This window comes from Drosophila tropicalis, unplaced genomic scaffold (assembly GCF_018151085.1).
Source record: "Drosophila tropicalis isolate 14030-0801.00 unplaced genomic scaffold, ASM1815108v1 contig_593, whole genome shotgun sequence".
Taxonomy (NCBI): Eukaryota; Metazoa; Arthropoda; class Insecta; order Diptera; family Drosophilidae; genus Drosophila; species Drosophila tropicalis.
Window position 1 is genome coordinate 2,096,862 of NW_027173070.1, and position 18,743 is coordinate 2,115,604.

Here is an 18,743-nt window from a genome sequence, read left to right on the forward strand (position 1 = left end):
GGACATGTGTGTGCGAGTGTGTGTGCAGGATGTGCTGCAATTTCAACAAACCACTTGAGGACTTCATTGAGAGAGAGTCTTGTTCAGGTTGCATAAATCTTGGCACGCATTATGTTTGTCATCCTTTTTCCGAGTAACAGAAGGAGAGAGAAAGAGAGAGAGAGACGCAATTTCCATAAACCACAACATGTTGTTAATTTTCTGAAAACAAGAAGAGTATGAGTCTGTAGATGGGGATGTGGAAAGATATTGCATAAGCGGAACGTGGGCGGAATCGGTTAGTTAAGTGGCTCATGTACTTCATTTAGTTGACAGGTTCATCCCAAGCAGCTGGCAATTGAAGGTGTTTCCTCATTGGCTTAAGCATTTCAATTAAATGATCAGTTTTAAGGAAAGGAAAGGAAATAGTTTATATTAAATATGTTTTCCATAATTCTTCTTCCATAATTAAAGATGGGACTTTTAAGAAAATCAACTATAACGATCATTAATTCATTTCATTCGTTTCTTTATTCAGTCAATACAGTCCAGAACTGAAGAAATCAAAAAGTACGACTTGTTCGTCAGCTTATGTATTCATTCCTATTGAGTTTTATCTTAATTCATTCGATTTATTATGGAACTAAATGGGTAAAAACTTTGCAGGATTCACCTCAGATAAGTTTCTCAATATGTTAAGCTGAGTCTACGTCCACATGTTAGACTTAATTCAATCTTTAGGTTCTCATTTGACTCCTGCATCTGAAAATCCTTGTGACAAACAAGCAGAAACTTTATGACACAAATTCCTTCTGGCCTGACATATATACTAACGACAAATATCCCCGATGAAACTTAAAGCCAACTACCATCATGCCCACTCATTAGCAGGCAACAAGGTAGTTATTCCTTCCCCCTCTCTCACTGTCTCTATTCGCTCATTACATATCCTTGGCACCCGAAAAACTTCATACTAATATTCTAATACATGGCAAGCCTCCGCCTGGCCATCTACATCGTGTGGCCCATACTCCACACGGTTTTCCTTTCCCAAATTGAGCTGTCACAAAAGTTTATCCAAACTACTTGACACTCCACTACCGTTTTTCACCTGTCCCCCCTTATCCACCTCGATCCCCGCCCTCCTACCGAAGTCATCATCCAAGTGAAGCATAGTGTAGCTGCAGCAGGAAGAGAGGACGAATGCGGCGGCGCCTCCACTAAATTATCTCACGTTTTCGTGTGCAAAACTTCTTGAGGAATGTTGCGGTGTGTATTTTTAATAAAACTTCAAAGTTTTTCTTCTTTTTTTTTTTTTGTAGTTGTAGTAGCAGTACTTGGGCTACTTGGGCGTTTTTCTATGTCTTCCAGACGTTTTTCTTGCTCAGTTTTCTCAAAAATTCTTTGTCACGAAACATTTCTCGCGTGCTGCTGCTGTTTGGGTCTTTGTCTCAGTTTATCCATATAGTAATATGGTTACCCTAAAACACATGGAGACAAAGTTTTTGGCAACAGGAATTTCTTCTGAAAAGTTTAGAATTCGAGCAGACAGTTTTAATGTTGTCAGGATGAGTCTTGTCTGAAAGTAATTGCACATGACATGGTCAGGTTGAAGAGGTTTGCGAAGACAACAAAAATTGTCAGTTATTATTTTTATTCCATAGTCAAAAATTCTGTAGGAGATGGCCGATTAAACCAATCACGTTAAGTACTTGGAACGAAACAGTTATAATTCCCAACTAGTTTTAGAGTTAAGGAAGTTGTGCGCAAGAAGATTATCTAAATCTCGTTCTTCTAGTATTTTCCTACAACAAAATTTAAAAATTGACCCTCCTTCTCCTTTATCCATCTCTCTCCCAGTGTGTACTTTCCGTTTAAGAGTTTTCTATAATTTCACTTTCTGGTGGCAAAATTTTCCTTAAGTTTTTTGACGGCAAAAATTAACTAATAGCCGCAATTAAAAAACTATTTTGTTCTGGTTTGAAATGTTTCCTAGCATATTTCAATTTCCTTGTCGGAACAACAAGCAGACAAGCTACAAGCAATGAAAAATCACAATACAAAACAAAAAACAAAAACAAAAATAAAGAACAAAAATGTATAAGTATGTAAATGGGTAATTTGGGATGTGAGAGGGCGAAAAAAAGGAGACTGTGGCGGTTGGAACCTTTGAAGTTCATGTTGTTTGTCAAGAAAATGAATTTCACTTGACGGCGATTATGTGGCAGCCATTCAAAGTTGCTTGTGCACAAAAGTTTTGCGAAACATTTCCGATGTTTTCAAATATAACAGAGAGGGAGAGAGAGAGATATGGAGAGAGAGAAAATCGAAACTCGAACCACATCATACAACGCACGCAGTGGCAAAGTGGCGGGTGCTGGTAGAAGGGCTTTTGGCGTTCCATTCCAAACGTCTACGTCAAGGGTATTCCTCTAACCCAGAAAAATGCCAAATGCTGCTCTTTGACAGCATAGAAAGAAGAATAGAGGGGAGAGAGAAATAGAGAGGGGAAAGACAGGGCAGGGAAAAGCGAGCAGATTGCGGAAGGGTATAAAACTTTTGCCTAAATCACTTAACAGAAAACAAGTGTTGGCATGTGCCCGCCGACTTCCTATATATGTCCCTCCTTCTTTCCTATTCCTCTGACCAACTCCTCTCACCACCCGACTTGCTGCTATTCTCTCTATCTTTTGGCAGGCAAAAATATAGCAAAACTTGTTTTGTTTTTCAATGAAAACTTTTTCGGTATACCCATTACTTGTGAAGGGTATATCGATGCAAATTCAATTGTTCTTGTTAAGATATGAACTAACAATTTCTATAACGAAGATCACATATTTCTGATCTATAACCGCCACTATTTTATAGGTTCCAACTCCGATTTATTATCACCTAATTCTGCTTTGAATGAACAGAGTAAGTAAAGAAGTTATATACTATTCTAATTTACTAGCTCCTAATGCAGCTTTGTGAGATTCAATGTTTACATTAATGAAAAAGCAAGTTCTACAACATTTTTGAGTATCCATAACAATGTTAGAGACAAAAAGAAACGTGTTGAGAACTTAAACCCTTGCGAAGATTAAATGGAAAACTTTAATGGCTCTATTTTGAGTTGAGTGAAAATGCTTCTCCCAAAAAAGATCTCCAGACTCTTAAAAAACAGACCATGTGATTTTTTTGTGAACGTTTTTGGAATGAGCGGCGAATGCAACACGAAACCTTTAAAAAGTCATAGATATAGAATATTGATGCAATTTTTCTTCAAATTACATTGCTGATTAAATATGCATTCAGGTTTTCTTACTGGGTATTTCAAAGTCCCATATTGAAATGTTTTATTTGAAGGCATATTAAAATTCTTTTTTATTCTGTTCATCATTTGTTTTGAGTGCACTGTTTTATATAAAGCTGAAGAAGTTGACGGCAATGAAATATAATAACAAGAAATAATCGAAAGCAATGTCCGGAAAACTTGCCACGCCCATTTAGCTGAAGTAACAACGGAAGAAATGGCAACTGCCTTCATTTGCCACCCTCTTGACCCTCTTTTCTTTTGTCAGTGCGTAAACAGAAAATCAATTACAATGTGCATACACGCAGAAGAGGAGATAGAGTGAGAGAGAGAGAGGAAAAGTAGGAAAACAAAGAAAGGAACAAAAAAAAAAAAAAGATCCAGAAAGGGGATTTACATTAATTACGGCAAGCAAAAGCTTTTTGACTTTTATTGTGACATAGGCCTGGGCCAACTTTACTCTATATAAAACGTATGAATATTTCATTCCCCACGGATATGGCTATTGGAGGACAAGTTTTTAAAAGCCATGTTAAGAGTCCTGCTCCTTGGCCTGCTCAGATGTCCATTTAGGCACACACACTCACACCGACTCGCACACATACACACCCATACACTCACATGCATTGGGGGCTATTTCTGAGTTGGGTCAGCCATCTGCCAAGCCTTTTCTCTCTAGTTCGAAAGGAAGTTCGATTTTGCTTCCATTTTTGCATAATTTACAGAATTTGCCTTTTCGTCTCATTTGAATTTTTCGCATTTTTTGAATCGCTTTTTGCCTAAAATTGACAATGATGATCAGTTTCTATCTCTAAATTGTAACCTTAAATCAAGGTTTTTGTTTTTGTCCATGGAGAGAAACTCACATGCATTTTAATGCATTTTAATTAGCATTTAGCTCGAGGTCGAACACGTGCTGGCTTCTGTTGCTGTTGCTGTTACTGGTGACCCCCTCAATCTACACCCCAAAACCCAGTTTATCTCTCTTCCAACATCTACATGCAGTTTGTTCGGGAATTGGGATTTATGTTAGCATGTTGCATGTACATACGTCTCGACCCTCTCTCCTCTTCACGACTTGCCCCCGATCGACCGAAAGTACATCATGAGTATGGAGGAAAAAACCGCAGAACACGAAATATACCGCAAATTGTGGTTTTAAATACTCAGCCCTTTATCATCCTTCCTTCCCCCTATACCACAGCCCATCCCTTTTGGTTCCATAGGTATGTGTTCTCTCTAATGGCGCATTTATGAAAATTATGTTTTTAGTTGAATGCATGAAAAACACGAGACAAAGTTTTTCCACCTAGATCCATAAGGGTTGCAAAAGGTTCTGCTAAAGTTTTCATTAGTTTGGTAAAGTAATTTTTATAGAAAACAGTCTAGATAACAAACGGTGCACATTTCGTTTGAAATTAAATCGATCTACTTTGGAAACCTATTGGGTTCTGTCTTTAATTCAACTGTTCGAAAGGTCTTATCAACTTCGTTTTAGTAAAACGCTTGAAATAGCCTGATACCTAGTTGGTTAATCGGTTGGTTAGTAGTCTCCTGAGAAAATCGACAAATATTAAGTCTATAGACATCTACAAAGATAGTTATCTGCTTAATATATAAACTAAAGAATCACAATAAAAGGTTATTTCCCCATACCTGCCAAGGTTTTGACTGCAGTTCTACCAAAATAGGATCACTTGTTGTTAGATATGTATATATCTGCTCTGATACGATTATTTGATCGATAGATATCAAAAATCTTAAATTACATTTCATCCATGGAGACAGATGATTGAGGAAGGAGAACCTTGCTGTTTTTTGTTTCTGTTACACTCATTTCTTGATTGCACAATTTCAATTCATTTCTTGTTTGTTGGTGTTTTTCGTCTTTTCCTACTGGTTTTACTTTCATTTGCTCTTTCTTATACGTTTATGTGTTTGCTTGTGGAGTTGCTGTCATTCAGTCAGCTGCAAAGTCAGCGCCATTTAAATTTCGCTCACGATTGTTCTGAGGGGCGGAATGAATGAATGTGAATAAAAACTACGGAAGAAATTACGCGAATTGAAAATCAACGGATGCGGATGCGGATGTGCGGATCTGGAGACGTAGAAAGACCGGCAACTGTCACTTTTGCAATCAGATGCAATTAGAGCGATAAAATAAAATAAAAAAAAGACGAAAATGAAAATAAAAACAGGTCACCAAAGAAATGACAGTGAAATCGAAAATTGTAACAAGAAATCAACAGAGGAAAAAAGTGCAAGTGCATTTTGAGCTTTTTCTTATCTATGTATGTTTGTCAACTCTAAGAGAGCATCCTTAATCCACTTAGTTGCATTCACTTAAAATCTAGGTCAAGCATTTATTGTTGTTACACAATACACACACACACATGAGTATTGAAACATTCTGTTGACTTTTCTGGCGAAAATTTCATTATTTTAATGCAAAAATATGTTATGTGCGTTTCAATTGGGCCGCCCCCTTGAATCAGTTGAAGCAGAACTCGTTGAGTGATGAATAAGGATTGAAAGACTTGTATGTGTCAATTTTCAGAAATGTAAAAAAGAACATTTGAATGAAGACTTTTGGATACTCTGTAGGTCGTTTTAAGGAGTACAAGGATTACACTACATATTTATAGAATAAAGACACTTGTTATTTTTACGTTTTCCAACATTATCAAATATCCATGTCTAAGATCTAAATGATCTAAATGATTTTAGATGTTCTATTGATTTAACACTTATCGAATAGAATTATCATCTTCCTCTCTCTTAATTTCATCCTCAATTTTGACATTCCCCACTTCTTGTTCTAGTTTTTTCTTTCATTTTATTTTATATCTAATCCTTTATGTTGACTAGGCACAGGCTACACACTTAAATTTCTTTCTATGAAGTTTTCCGATGGACTCTAAAAGATATTGGAAAAAACCAAAGTTGTTTATAATTTTGCCCCAAAGCAAGGCTTGAAAAGAATATCCTTTTATCCACTTGCTCTGTCACTTTCTATATTTAATTTGCGCAATTTTTCGTGTGTCTCTCAATTGAATAGACACTTGGAAAAAAGCTCTTGATATATATATAATGAGTAGGCGTGGCTAGAGTACATTTATTTTTTTTCTCTCTGTTGTCTCAACTCGAGACAGATGAAAAGTTGTTGCCCACCTGGCACATAAATCACCTGAAAAGAAGAATTTTAGGTAACCAAATCGTGAAGAAAACTTAAAACTTTTTGGCGCTATAAAACGAATATTTCATGTGCAAAAGCCCCCATCTCTGGATTAGGCTAAAGTCAGCTAGTCACTTTGGTTTGGTTTGTCGGGTTTTTGGGTTGTGCCAGATAAAATACGGTCCTAAAGCGTGAGCAGATTGTGCATTTTGGGTTTCTGTTTTCTTCTTTTTTTTTTTTTTTTTGGGTGCAAAAGCTTTATGTGCGTTCGCATATAAAAAGGTGTCGGTGTCACCTTGTATACCATTTTATGACAACCTGGGAAGAAGCTAACCCAACCAACCAACCAAACCAGCCACCCAAAACACTACTGCGCCAGTTGCTGCCAATCTGTATGTTCTCTATCTATCTCTTTCTCTCCCTGTACAGGTGTGTCTACATTAAAAGCCATAAAAAATTCATAAAATGCAGTTTGCAAAAAAAAAGTAGAAAAACCAACAACATTTCATGCGGCAGAAGGTACACCACATCCATAAATATGAAACCCAAACGCACACATACACCTCGCATACACACACACACACGTTGATAGAAGCGACAAAAGGGTTGACCGAATACAAAATAAACATAAATTTTAAAGTTTGCAATTTTGAGTTACGAACATTTTGCCCACCAGCCACCTCGATAGTAATCAACGTCATCAACATAATAACTACGATCATAACATTGCCTTGATGAATACATTAAATGGCTAAAGTTTTATCTATCTATGCATATGGTAGGCAAAGTAGGATAAGGTAAAGAGTACTTTACAAGGCTCTTATACATAGTTAAGAAATATTATATGAATGACACTACTTGATTAGTATAAATATAATTAAGAGCGATAAGTTTTCTTAAAGCTGAATGAAAGTGTTTGCAGTGGTAGTAGAATTCGCTTCAGTTTTTAAATAATCAATGAAACGTACATTAAAATGAAACACGAATCATTGTACAAAACAATTCTTAATATTAATTTAAAGAAATATAAAAAGTCTAATCCTTGCAACCTATCTATGTATATAAAGCCAGCTTTCAGCTAAATATAATAATCAAGTAAATAAAGCATAAAATGATATGTCTTCCCTCAGTGTCCTTCTAGAGGCAAAACACCTTTTTTCTATTCTACATTCATGTAAGTATTTAGACAGATCAATGATCAAATTTTAGTACTGAAAAGGCCTTCTCCTTGCAGAAGCCACTTGAGGCATATTTATGTATTGACCTTGCAATTCATTATCTTCCGTTTTAATTGGGCTTTTGAAACTTAAAGTTTGCTACTCAAAATATGGGTTTGGCAGGATTTGACGGTCTATAAGTCATCTCAAAGTCTTCTGACTGACAATTAACAATAACAATTTGCCGCTATTTATGATTGAGCAAATATTTAAAATCAATTATCTTATGCATATATCTTATTTATAATATTTCCTGTCATCAACATGTTGCCTTGAATAATATATTTTGCTAAATTTCTAATCTCAAGTAGTTTCATTTTGGAAATTGAAACGCAACTTTCCCCTTTAGCAGGAAAAATAAAAAATAAAATCAAACATTTACAGTTAACATGTAAGCGACATTTGCCAATTGCTACAAATTGCACAGAAATTATATCAATTTCCCAACGTAATCATTGAAAGTTATCAATTTTACCCTCCCCACCGCCCCATCACCACCATTTGCCCCTTTGCCAACATCCGGCGACGAAGACGATTGAAAAAATGTGAAAAATCAAATATTTATGACATGTTTGAGCAAAAAATTTGTTCTCTTTGGCCTGTGGCGAAAAGCAAACTACAAGATTTCAAATGGGTTTTTTTTCTTCTTTTTTTTTTTTTTTTTTTGGCCATTTTCCATTTTCCCTATTCTCTTCTATGTGCGTCTCTACGTGCGTATGTACAAGTATGTATGTGTGAAATTTTTTTTGTGGAATTCAATTTCATTTTAAGTCAAGTTTTAGAGAGTTCAGTTGTAAATATTTATTCTTTCTCTATGCATTTTTCTTTTTTGCACATTTGCCTTTTTAAAGTTATGAAATTTGTAAAAAGAAATAATTGTGACAATGAGGATACAAATAAGCTTATCTGGCTGGATTACTGATTATTGAGATTTAATATGGCCTTTTTTAGGGCATCTAGCTCGCATTTGTATTGACGATTCTCTATCACAATTAACATGGCCATTTGTTCATGTCTGGCTCGGATGGCACTTGCCTGCAAACATTCCAGTTCTTCATTGATGGGCTTCAGTAGCATTGCTATGGGTGAACTTTTTGGAGGCAACAGTGTCTTGCCATGGCAATTCACCCATTGAGATAATCTACATTAATCCAAAAGGTCTTCAGTCGAAGAAGAAAAAATATATATGCAAAAGAAATAACTTACACACTATCCATTGAAGTTGTTTTGTAGACGATTGTTTTTGTTTTTTGTTGCTCGTTTTGACTTGGTTTACAAAAACAGTTTGATTATAAAGTTCAAACACAACAAGTAACAGTAACTATTTTTATATCCTTTTTTTTATTAATGCTTTAAAAGTGCTCTATATCATATTGTATGAGATAAATTGATGTGGTTAATAAAGTGTTCGCCATGCCTAAAATATGACGCCGTCCAACTGTATAGAGACCCAAGCAATTGATTTCGAATGGATTGCGTACCAATTGTAGCTGAAAGCTCTCAAACTGTAATAGAAGAATCCATTAAGATTAGATTTAACTCGTTATTAATTGAACTCACAGTCAATTCCAGCCGCTCATCCAAGCCCAATGGTAAAGAAGTTCGACTTTGCAATAATCTAACCACTACAGCATGGGCATCCTCAATATAAAGTAGAACTAGAACTGTGATATACTGATCCAAATGATAGAATAATAAACATGGCAGAAAAAGTCCTACAGTCCAATTGGATGTCGGACTATATCTATTCAATCTAAAGCCCATGACCGTAAAGTAGACTGTAGCTACATTAGTCAGGAAATAGGTAAGATTTATACAGAAATACTGAGCACCAAAAACCTTGGAGATACGTTTTATAAGTTCCTGCAATTGAGATTGTCTTTCAGCAATGTTATCCATCTGATCGGCCAGGCAGCAACACTTTGTGATGAATACACCCATTCCATGTGGATTTAGTTGTAAAACGGCATCCAAAATATTACGCAATTCTTCTATAAGCAGAATGTAATGTCCATGTATATTGAGCATTGCAAAATAGTATTGAGTAACGATGACATTGAGTATGGCTGTGATGATCGACATAATGTAGAGTTGCAGACCAATGCCGAATGTAAGACGCTCACCAACTGCACTCAACATGATGAACATTTGCAACAATTCCGAGAGTAGGGCAAAGAGAAACTTATTAAGTACGCCCCGCCGATACAGACGCTCCACATGTGGCCTCTTCACATAGAGTTGATACAGGGCATTAACCAATTTTACAAGCTCTTGCCTTTCCCGCCAACGAAAGAGAATAGTGATAAATACTCCACTGACACGTACAATGCCCACGCCAAGGAAAACATATTGATGCAAATAATTTGGATTCAATAAAACTGATCTTATCCTTTCACCGAACAGATATTGCATGGGTAAAAGACTAAAGATCATTACATTAAGAAATATAGCATATATTGTTGCACTTTTGTCGATGTAGGCTCGTTTGCGTTTCGTATCGATTTTGAAATTAATTAGACCTACGAATCGTCCATAGTTGTAACTAATTCGTAGGCACCATCTAGTCAGTTCAGACATAATAATAAATTGCAACTAAATTATGGTCTAGTGTCATTTGCTGGTGATGACAGGGCCCAACGCAATTGAAATTAAACCCTAATGACGTGATGAGAACCTCTGAGTTACAGATAATCAATAGCTAATTGAGTACATGGCAATTTCACTAATAATACATAAGGGGCTTGGCTAGCCTTTTTACAACTATGACGTATGTATGTATATGTTGAGTAGGTAATCGATCTAGATACTACCATGAGGGAGGCTATCTACTTATGCTTCCAGAGTTGCTTCTGCAGGTTTTTTTGGCGAGAGGCTTTATAAACAATTTTTCCTTTTAAATCTAAAAGTTTCTTCTTTTTTTCTTTATTTAAGAGTCTTTCATATGACTTTATCCAGAAATTTTAGAGTTAAATATTGAGATCTATTTCTTACATGTACATTCATGTATAGTTCTGATAAGTAGGCAACAAAAATTGTGAAAACTTGTTTTGAATTTTAATAGTTTTTAATATCATATTGAATGAGAATAATTGTATTGCTTAATAAAGACGCAATCATGGTGATGACACAGCATCTGTTTAGGTCAAATAGACCCAGGACAGTTATTTTAAGAGGATTACGGGCCAATTGAAGTTGAAAGCTCTCAAACTGTAAGAGAAAAGTGTTGAAAAACCACCAATCTTAAACAATTAAATAGTCTACTCACAGCAGTTTCCAGACGTTGATCCAAGCCAGTAGGATATAGACAACGTTCTTCCATTAGTTTCAACATCTTGTCGTGGGCATCCAAAGTATATAGATGGGCAAATATCACTAACAAATTGTCTATATAATAGCAAATAATGGCACTTGAAATCATGACTAAACCGAAAGGAGATGTACCTAAACCAGAGGCGCTGTATTTAAAGGCACAGAACGTAAAATAGATGGTAGCCACCGAGGAGAGATAATATGTGGAAAATATGCAGAAACTTTGTAGACCAAATATCTTTGACATTTGCTCGACCAAACGCTGAAGTTTTGATTGAGTGACAGCTATTTCATCCAGCTGATCAGCTAAAGCACAACACTTGCTCATAAAAATGCCCACATTATGACGTCTAGCATTGACCTTATTTATTGACCTTATTTCAGAAAGTAACCGACTGAGCTCCAGATTTAGTAGCATATAATGTGCATGGACATGCAACATGCCGAAGAAATATTGAGCCACAATGCTATTTAGCAATGCAGTTAGAAAATACATTAGACTTAAATTTAAACAAAGCTCAAGACTAAATGGTTGACGTTGGGCATCCAATTCGACGAACATTTGAAATAGCTCGGCAAGGGTATCGAAAATGCATTTACTAATCACCCCGCGTCTATAGAGCTTTTTGACTTGGGGCTTTGTCAAAAACAATTGACGAAATCCCCTCAAAAGGCATCTTAGTTCATGACGTTGACGCCAACGACTAAGTAAACTGAGTAGAACACCAACTAAGCGGATTTTCGTCATAATCACGAAGACCTGGACATGCAGACGATTTGCCTGGGCCCAGGCCACATTAATGTTATCACTTCTTAGCAGTTGCAGAGGTAGAAAACAAAAAATAAACACATTAACCAAAACTGCATAAATTGTAGCTTTATGGCTAATCGAAGAACGTCCAGATTGCAAGTCAATCTCAAAATTCAATACACCCATCAGACGAGCATAATAGTAAGAAAAGCGCAGTACAAAATCAACTAGGTCAAACATTGTGGCAAATCGAAATGAACTGAAAGTCACTTGCCTGGGTTCTCTTTATACCCATCAATATATACAAACTACAGAGAAATATTGTCTCCCATTAATAGTTTTCTATTTCGTATTGTATAAGAATTAATGAATGGCTTATGACAGAAAGTCCCATGACTATGCTGTTACTACGATGTAATGTAAATAGACCCATTACAGTGAACTCGAGAGGATTTTTATTAATTGCAATTGAAATTTGTCAAACTGAAAACAAAAATGTTGATGAAATTCGTTAATATAGCTGAACTTTGCTACTCACAGATTCTTCTAGGCGTATATCCAGATTACGTGGGAAAAAAGTACGTTCTTCCATTAGTTTCACCATTTCTGCATTAGCGTCTAGGGTATAGAAAATCATTGAGGCCGTTAGATAAGTATTCGTATCATTCCCGAAGTGGACCAACCCATGACAGCAAATGAATACTTATGGGCGCTAAAGCTCAGGTAGATACTAGCCACAAAAGTGAGGTAATATATGAAAGAACAACAGAAACTTTGCACTTGAAATATCTTAAACATTTGCCTAGAAAGCTTCATTAGATCAAATTGTACTTGAGCTATCTCATCCAGACGATCGGTTAGTGAGCAACATTTCGTCACAAAGACTCCAACACCGTGTTTCTCTTTGGTTAATTGATGACTTTCAGCTAAGATTTGTTTCAACTCATAGTTCAAGAGTATAAAATGACTATGAACATTGAGCATGGCAAAGTAAAACTGTGAAGCCCATGCATTTAAGGCAGATACAAAAAAAGCAGATAAAGAATATTTGCAAAAGTACAGAGAGACTCATATAAGTTCGCATAAAATCATAAGTCACACTCAATTGCAGAATATCGAAAAAAAATGCGCAAATTAATTGGCTAATTACAGCGCGTCGAAACAAACGTTTCACATGGGGTCTTTACATTATCAGACGTCGAAAACCATTGACCATCAGTCGTCGACGCTGATACCAACGGGACCACAGCAAGGCGAAAACTCCTATGATTCGTATTCCAGCCAACAATACAAATATATATTCATGCAGCGATTTTGAGCGTTTCCACATGACACTAACTGAAATTAGATTAGCCAATCACTAGTAACTCATTTTGAGAAGAGGACTTAGTCACACATTGCCCTCGAATCAAAAGTAGGGGAAGAATGCCACAGGTTAAAGTATTTATGATTGCTGCATAAATGGTTACTCCAGTCGTGATATAAGGATCCAGTTCATCCATCAATCTTGAAATTGAGTACTCCAGTGAGGCGGGCATACGAGTAGCTAATCCTTATACACCATTCAACAAGACCCATTGTTTTAGACTGAAAGTTTACTAATGACCCTACACAGGCAATTGGCTTTCGACAATTCATATCAGTTCCTGACAACCTTTATATTTCATTAATGTTGTGATTATAAGGAAAAAGACAATTGATAAAATGATTATCATAACTAGAACAGTTAAAGTGATCCTGGTTTGTTGCTCAACACACCAGAATCTAGGCATTTCTTAAATTATTATCCAAATCAATAATTCTGTATTTCATATTGTATTAAAAACAAGGAATGGGTTATTACAGAATGTCCCAAGACTATGCTATTACTCCGCTTCACCGTGAAGAGACCCATTACAGTCATCTTGAAAGGATTTCTAACCAATTGCAATTGAAATTTTTCAAACTGAAAATAAATTGTTCAATAGTAATTAGTGCATATAATTAATTTTCACTACTTACAGATTTCTCGAGACGCTCATCCAGATTCCGTGGAAATAAAGTGCGTTCTTCCATTAGTTTTACCATTTCTGCATGAGCTTCTATGGTATATAGCATTAAAGAGCCCACCAGATATGTATCTGTATAGTAGGCAATGATGCCACATAAAATTAAGATCTCTCCCAAAGTGGACCACCCCATGCCAGCAAAGCCATATCTATAGGCGCTGTAGCTTAAATAGATACTAGCTACAAAAGTGAGATAGTAAATCAATGTTGTACAGAAACCCTGTACCCGGAATATTTTGGACATCAGTTTAGAAAGTTCTTGTAGATCAGATTGTGTTTCAGCTATATCATCCAACCGATCGGCAAGCGAGCAACATTTTGTCACAAAGACCCCTACGCCTCGACTGTGTTCACTTAACTGATGTGTTTCAGCTAGGATTTGCTTCAACTCATAGTTCAGGAGTATATAATGACTATGCACATTGAGCATGGAGAAATAAAATTGCGAAATGATAACATTGAACACCGATACCAAGAAGTAGACGAAAAATAATTTAAGTGTTGCATCGAGGCTAAGGTAATTTCTCATGAAATCAAAAGCCACACCCATTTGCAGGATATCCACAAAAAAGGTGCAAATAAATTTGCTTATTACCGCGCGTCGAAATAAACGTTTTACATGGGGTTTCTTGATCATTAATCGCCGAAAACCATTGACCAACTGGATCAATCGGCGACGCTGATTCCATCGTGACCACAGCGAGGCGAAGACTCCTATGATCCTTACTGTTGACATCATTACAAAGATATATTCATGCAGCATATTAGACCGCATCCACATGGAACCAACTGTAATGGGTAAATAGATTAATTATGTGAGACCATTTCAATGAGAAGTCTTCTCATACATTGCCCTCGAAACATTGTTAGGGGAACCAAGGCACAGGTTAATAAATTGATTATAGCTGCGTAAATGGATACTCCAGTTGTAATGAAAGGACGTCGTGTTTTGCCATCAATTTTGAAATTGAGTACACCTGTCAGCCGGGCATATAAATAGTTAATCCATATACACCATTCTACTAGATCCATTGTTTAAGACTAAAAGTTGAATAATGGCGATTTCATCAATTGGACTTCATCAAGTTCTATCAGTTCGCGACAATCTTTTAATTTTATTAAGAGTGCAATTCAATAAAAGAAAATTTATATTTAGTATATCATTAGGTAAGCATAGTTATATATTTCATTCATGGGAATAATTAATTTCGAGATAAAATATGTGTGGTAAAAGGTTAAGGTTAATGGTAGAACTGCTAACCGAGAGGTGCTTTGGTTATTTGGTATTGTTTCTATTCTTGGAAAATATTTTGGAACTTCACCTGAAATGTCAATAAAAAAGAGGCTCGAGTTTTCATGTGCTTGAATGTTATAATAACATAATGACTTTCAGCTCATTTGCTTTATGTTAGAGGACTCAAAGATAAGACAGTAAGCGATGTGCTAGACATTTTAGATGACTATATATTTTAAGAATTGGCTAATAATAAAGCGGGAAGCCTAATCGCATTCAACTTACGAAATCAAAAACACTTGCTCAGTAAAAGCATAGTGCCAATTTGACCAACAAAATATATTCCTAAGAATAACCTTAGATAAACGTATCCGCATATGTAGGAACGTAAATCGAGGGCCGGATATATGCGTCCGATAATTGATTGGTAAATCTGGCTAACTAATCATTTAAACCCTCAAGATGTAAACAATGAATAAACTTTAAACAAAGTTGTTCAAGTTAATAATTTTGTATTTCATATTGTATGAGAAATAATGAATGAAGTATAATAGATTGTCCAATGGCTATGCTATTACTACGCTGAACCGTAAAGAGACCCATTATAGTGAACTTGAGGGGGTTTCTCACCAATTGCAATTGAAATTTTTCAAACTAAAGAGAGAAAAAAACAAAAGTTACTGTTACTTTTTAAGTGCACTGACTCATATTCACTACTTACAGACTCATCTAGGCGTATATCCAGATTCCGTGGAAATAAGGTACGTTCCTCCATTAATCTCACCATTTTAGAATGAGCTTCTAAGGTGAATAAGACCAGGGACGCAATTAGGTAAGTATCTAAGTAGTATACCAAAACACCGCTGACTACAAAAAACATTCCAGAATTCGACCAACCCATGCCAGAAAAAGTATACTTATGGGCGCTAAAACTTAGGTAGACATTAGCCACAAATGTGAGGTAATATATCACAGCAGAACAGAAACTTTGCATTCGAAATATCTTCGACATAAGCTTACAAAGTTTCTGTAGATCAGATTGTGTTTGAGCAATCTCATCCAAACGATCGGCTAGTGAACAACATTTGGTCACAAATCCTCCAACACCGTGTGTCTGTTTTCTTAACTGATGAGTTTCGGCAAGAATTTGCTTTAACTCATAGTTCAAAAGTATATAATGACTATGGACATTTAGAATGGAGAAATAGAATTGCGACATGATAACGTTAAAAACTGCTACTAGATAGTAGATAAAAAGAATTGTGAGAAATACTGCCGGAGTGAGGTAAGGTCGAAGGAAATCATAAGCAATGACCAATTGCAGTAAGTCTACAGAAACGGTACTACAAAATTTGCTTATTATAGCGCGTCGAAACAAACGTTTCACATGAGGTTTTTTCATCATCAGACGTCGAAAACCATTCACCAAGTGCATCAATCGTCGACGCTGATACCAACGGGACCACAGCGAGGCGAAAACACCAACGACACGTATTAGAGCCATTGTCACAAAGATATATTCATGCAGTGAATTTGAAGTTTTCCACATGTCACTAACTGAAACGAGTAAGGTCAATTAGACAATTCAATTAGAAACAAGTCTGTCCATACATTGTCCTTGTATAGTTTGTAAGGGAACTATGGTACAAGTTAATAAGTTGATGATAGCTGCATAAATGGTTACTCCAGTCGTGATATAAGGACGCCCAGTTCTTCCATCTATCTTGAAATTAAGTACTCCAGTAAGGCGGGCATACAAGTAGCTAATTCTTATACACCATTCAACGAGACCCATTGTTTTAGACTGAAAGTTTACTAATGACCCCTACACAGGCAATTGGAACCCAACAATTTTTATCAGATTTCTATAATCTTCTGGCAATCTCTTAATTTCAATAAAAGTTTTTTGTTCTATGCAATGTGGAAAAATCCGATTCAGTTTACCATTAGCAGTATGTCTAACCTGATCTTTGTTGAATGGATACTACACATACATTATTATTATTCCCGTTTCATGGGAATTTTGAATTTCCAGATGAATCCGAAAACGGGAAGAGCACGAGTGACCATAATAGGAACTATCTATGCTGTGATAATCAATGGACTGTTCTTCTGCATGTTTCCAGTATTAATTCTAAGATCTTCATTGTTTTTCACTTTATGGGATCGACCGAATCTTATACATCAGTCACTGTTATTGGCCGCATCAGTTTTTCGTATCGGTGGTGTTTATTTGTCTCTGATAATTCGCTGGCGGCGACGACGAAAAGTTATGCGTCTATTTAATGGTTTTTGGTCTCTGTACGTGGCGAAACCTCGTGTGAGGCATCTCTTACGTCGCGGTGTGCTTTGCAAATTTCTTTGTGCATTTTTTCTCGGAATGGTCACAAATGATGACCGGATTAAGTGTGATTTACAAATTTCTAACACCCGGATTGGTGTTCACATTCTTTTCACTTTTTGCCTTGACTGCTTTACTCAATGTGATCATATCCGAGTATTATTTTGCCATGATCAATATACATGCACATTACATATTACTCAATTATGAATTGCATTCCATTCTGGAGGAGGCTCGCTTACTCAGCCTGAAATGCTATTCCCATCGTGGCAGAGGAGGTTTAATGACCCGATGCTGTTATCTGGCCGATCGTGTGGATGAAATTGCAAAGACTCAATCTGATTTGCAAACATTAAATGAACTAATGATTGAAATTTTTGGAGTTCAAGGATTCTGCATAGCTTTCATCTATTATCTGACGACTGTAGCGTTAATATACTTTACCTTCACTGCCGCAAAATCCAACATGTTTAATCTAAAACTATCAATGTGGAGCACTGTATTCACATGCAGTTACATTCTTTTTTACTTTTCCGATGGTTTCTTTGGTGTCTTTATAATGTTTTATGTTTTGGATGCAGATGCCGAAATGAGGCGACTGATGGGCGATCGGACATTGTTGGCACCGAGCCTCGATGAGCGACTAGAAACTGCGGTTCGTATTGGTTTAATAACTGATTTAAGCAGATATTAATATTCATATTCCATTGCAGTTGGAGAACCTTCAATTACAGCTGCTGAGAAATCCATTAAAACTATCTGTACTTCATCTTTATGATGTGGAACGTCCGAGTGCTATGATCATGATCAACTCCGTTGTGATTAATTCTTTATTATTAATTCAATATGATATTGAACATTTTTAGGCACATTTACAATTTTAGTTTAACGAACATTATGTACATAAGTATTTTTGAGCTTCTCAGGGCATTATGAGTGGAATATTTTGTTGTATTTGATTAAAACAAATCAAACTCAACTAGTTTGTTATGTAGAGTTACATTGTAGGGATGTTCAATGTTTGTTTAAAATCGCAAAATATTGATATACGGAATTAATCGAATCTCGATCGAGCAGCTTCTAGTATTCACAAGAGTAGACATCATCTATTAGCTACTTTTATACTCTATCTATAATATAGATTCTATATAGTAGAAACATAGAGATCGTTGATAAAACTTAAAATTCCATACATTGCAAAAACTCGATCAAATCGCTAGATCGATGTTAATGTTATCGATGTAAATGTCGATAACTTGGGAAATTAAGGGTTGTACGTAACTTTCGAAAATCTGTTTAAAGATTGATCTCTTGGATGCTATTTAAAAGATCAAAGTTCATGACATACATATTTCTTTTTTGAACATATTCTAAACCTTTGACCTAAATATATT

At 36.0% G+C, this 18,743-nt stretch overlaps 4 protein-coding genes across 4 annotated transcripts; 1 reads left to right on the forward strand and 3 right to left on the reverse strand.

Moving 5' to 3' along the window:
- Nucleotides 1-8,581: 8,581 nt before the first annotated feature.
- LOC137577872 (putative gustatory receptor 59d) lies at nt 8,582-10,099 on the reverse strand. The gene is made up of 3 exons (XM_068291437.1): nt 9,227-10,099; nt 9,106-9,171; nt 8,582-8,776 (listed from the first exon to the last, which is right to left on the reverse strand). Exons 1-3 carry the CDS (start codon nt 10,097-10,099, stop codon nt 8,582-8,584), a joined length of 1,134 nt encoding a protein of 377 aa, XP_068147538.1.
- A 621-nt stretch (nt 10,100-10,720) lies between these two features.
- LOC137577873 (putative gustatory receptor 59d) lies at nt 10,721-11,966 on the reverse strand. The gene is made up of 3 exons (XM_068291438.1): nt 11,108-11,966; nt 10,932-11,050; nt 10,721-10,873 (listed from the first exon to the last, which is right to left on the reverse strand). The coding sequence occupies exons 1-3, from the start codon at nt 11,964-11,966 to the stop codon at nt 10,721-10,723; spliced, it is 1,131 nt and encodes a 376-aa protein (XP_068147539.1).
- A 1,552-nt stretch (nt 11,967-13,518) lies between these two features.
- Nucleotides 13,519-16,512, reverse strand: LOC137577875 (putative gustatory receptor 59d). The gene is made up of 4 exons (XM_068291439.1): nt 16,389-16,512; nt 14,394-14,563; nt 13,728-13,994; nt 13,519-13,671 (listed from the first exon to the last, which is right to left on the reverse strand). Exons 1-4 carry the CDS (start codon nt 16,510-16,512, stop codon nt 13,519-13,521), a joined length of 714 nt encoding a protein of 237 aa, XP_068147540.1.
- Nucleotides 16,513-16,962: 450 nt separating this feature from the next.
- Nucleotides 16,963-18,215, forward strand: LOC137577877 (putative gustatory receptor 36a). The gene is made up of 3 exons (XM_068291442.1): nt 16,963-17,414; nt 17,623-18,004; nt 18,063-18,215. The coding sequence occupies exons 1-3, from the start codon at nt 16,963-16,965 to the stop codon at nt 18,213-18,215; spliced, it is 987 nt and encodes a 328-aa protein (XP_068147543.1).
- The last annotated feature ends 528 nt before the right edge of the window (nt 18,216-18,743 follow it).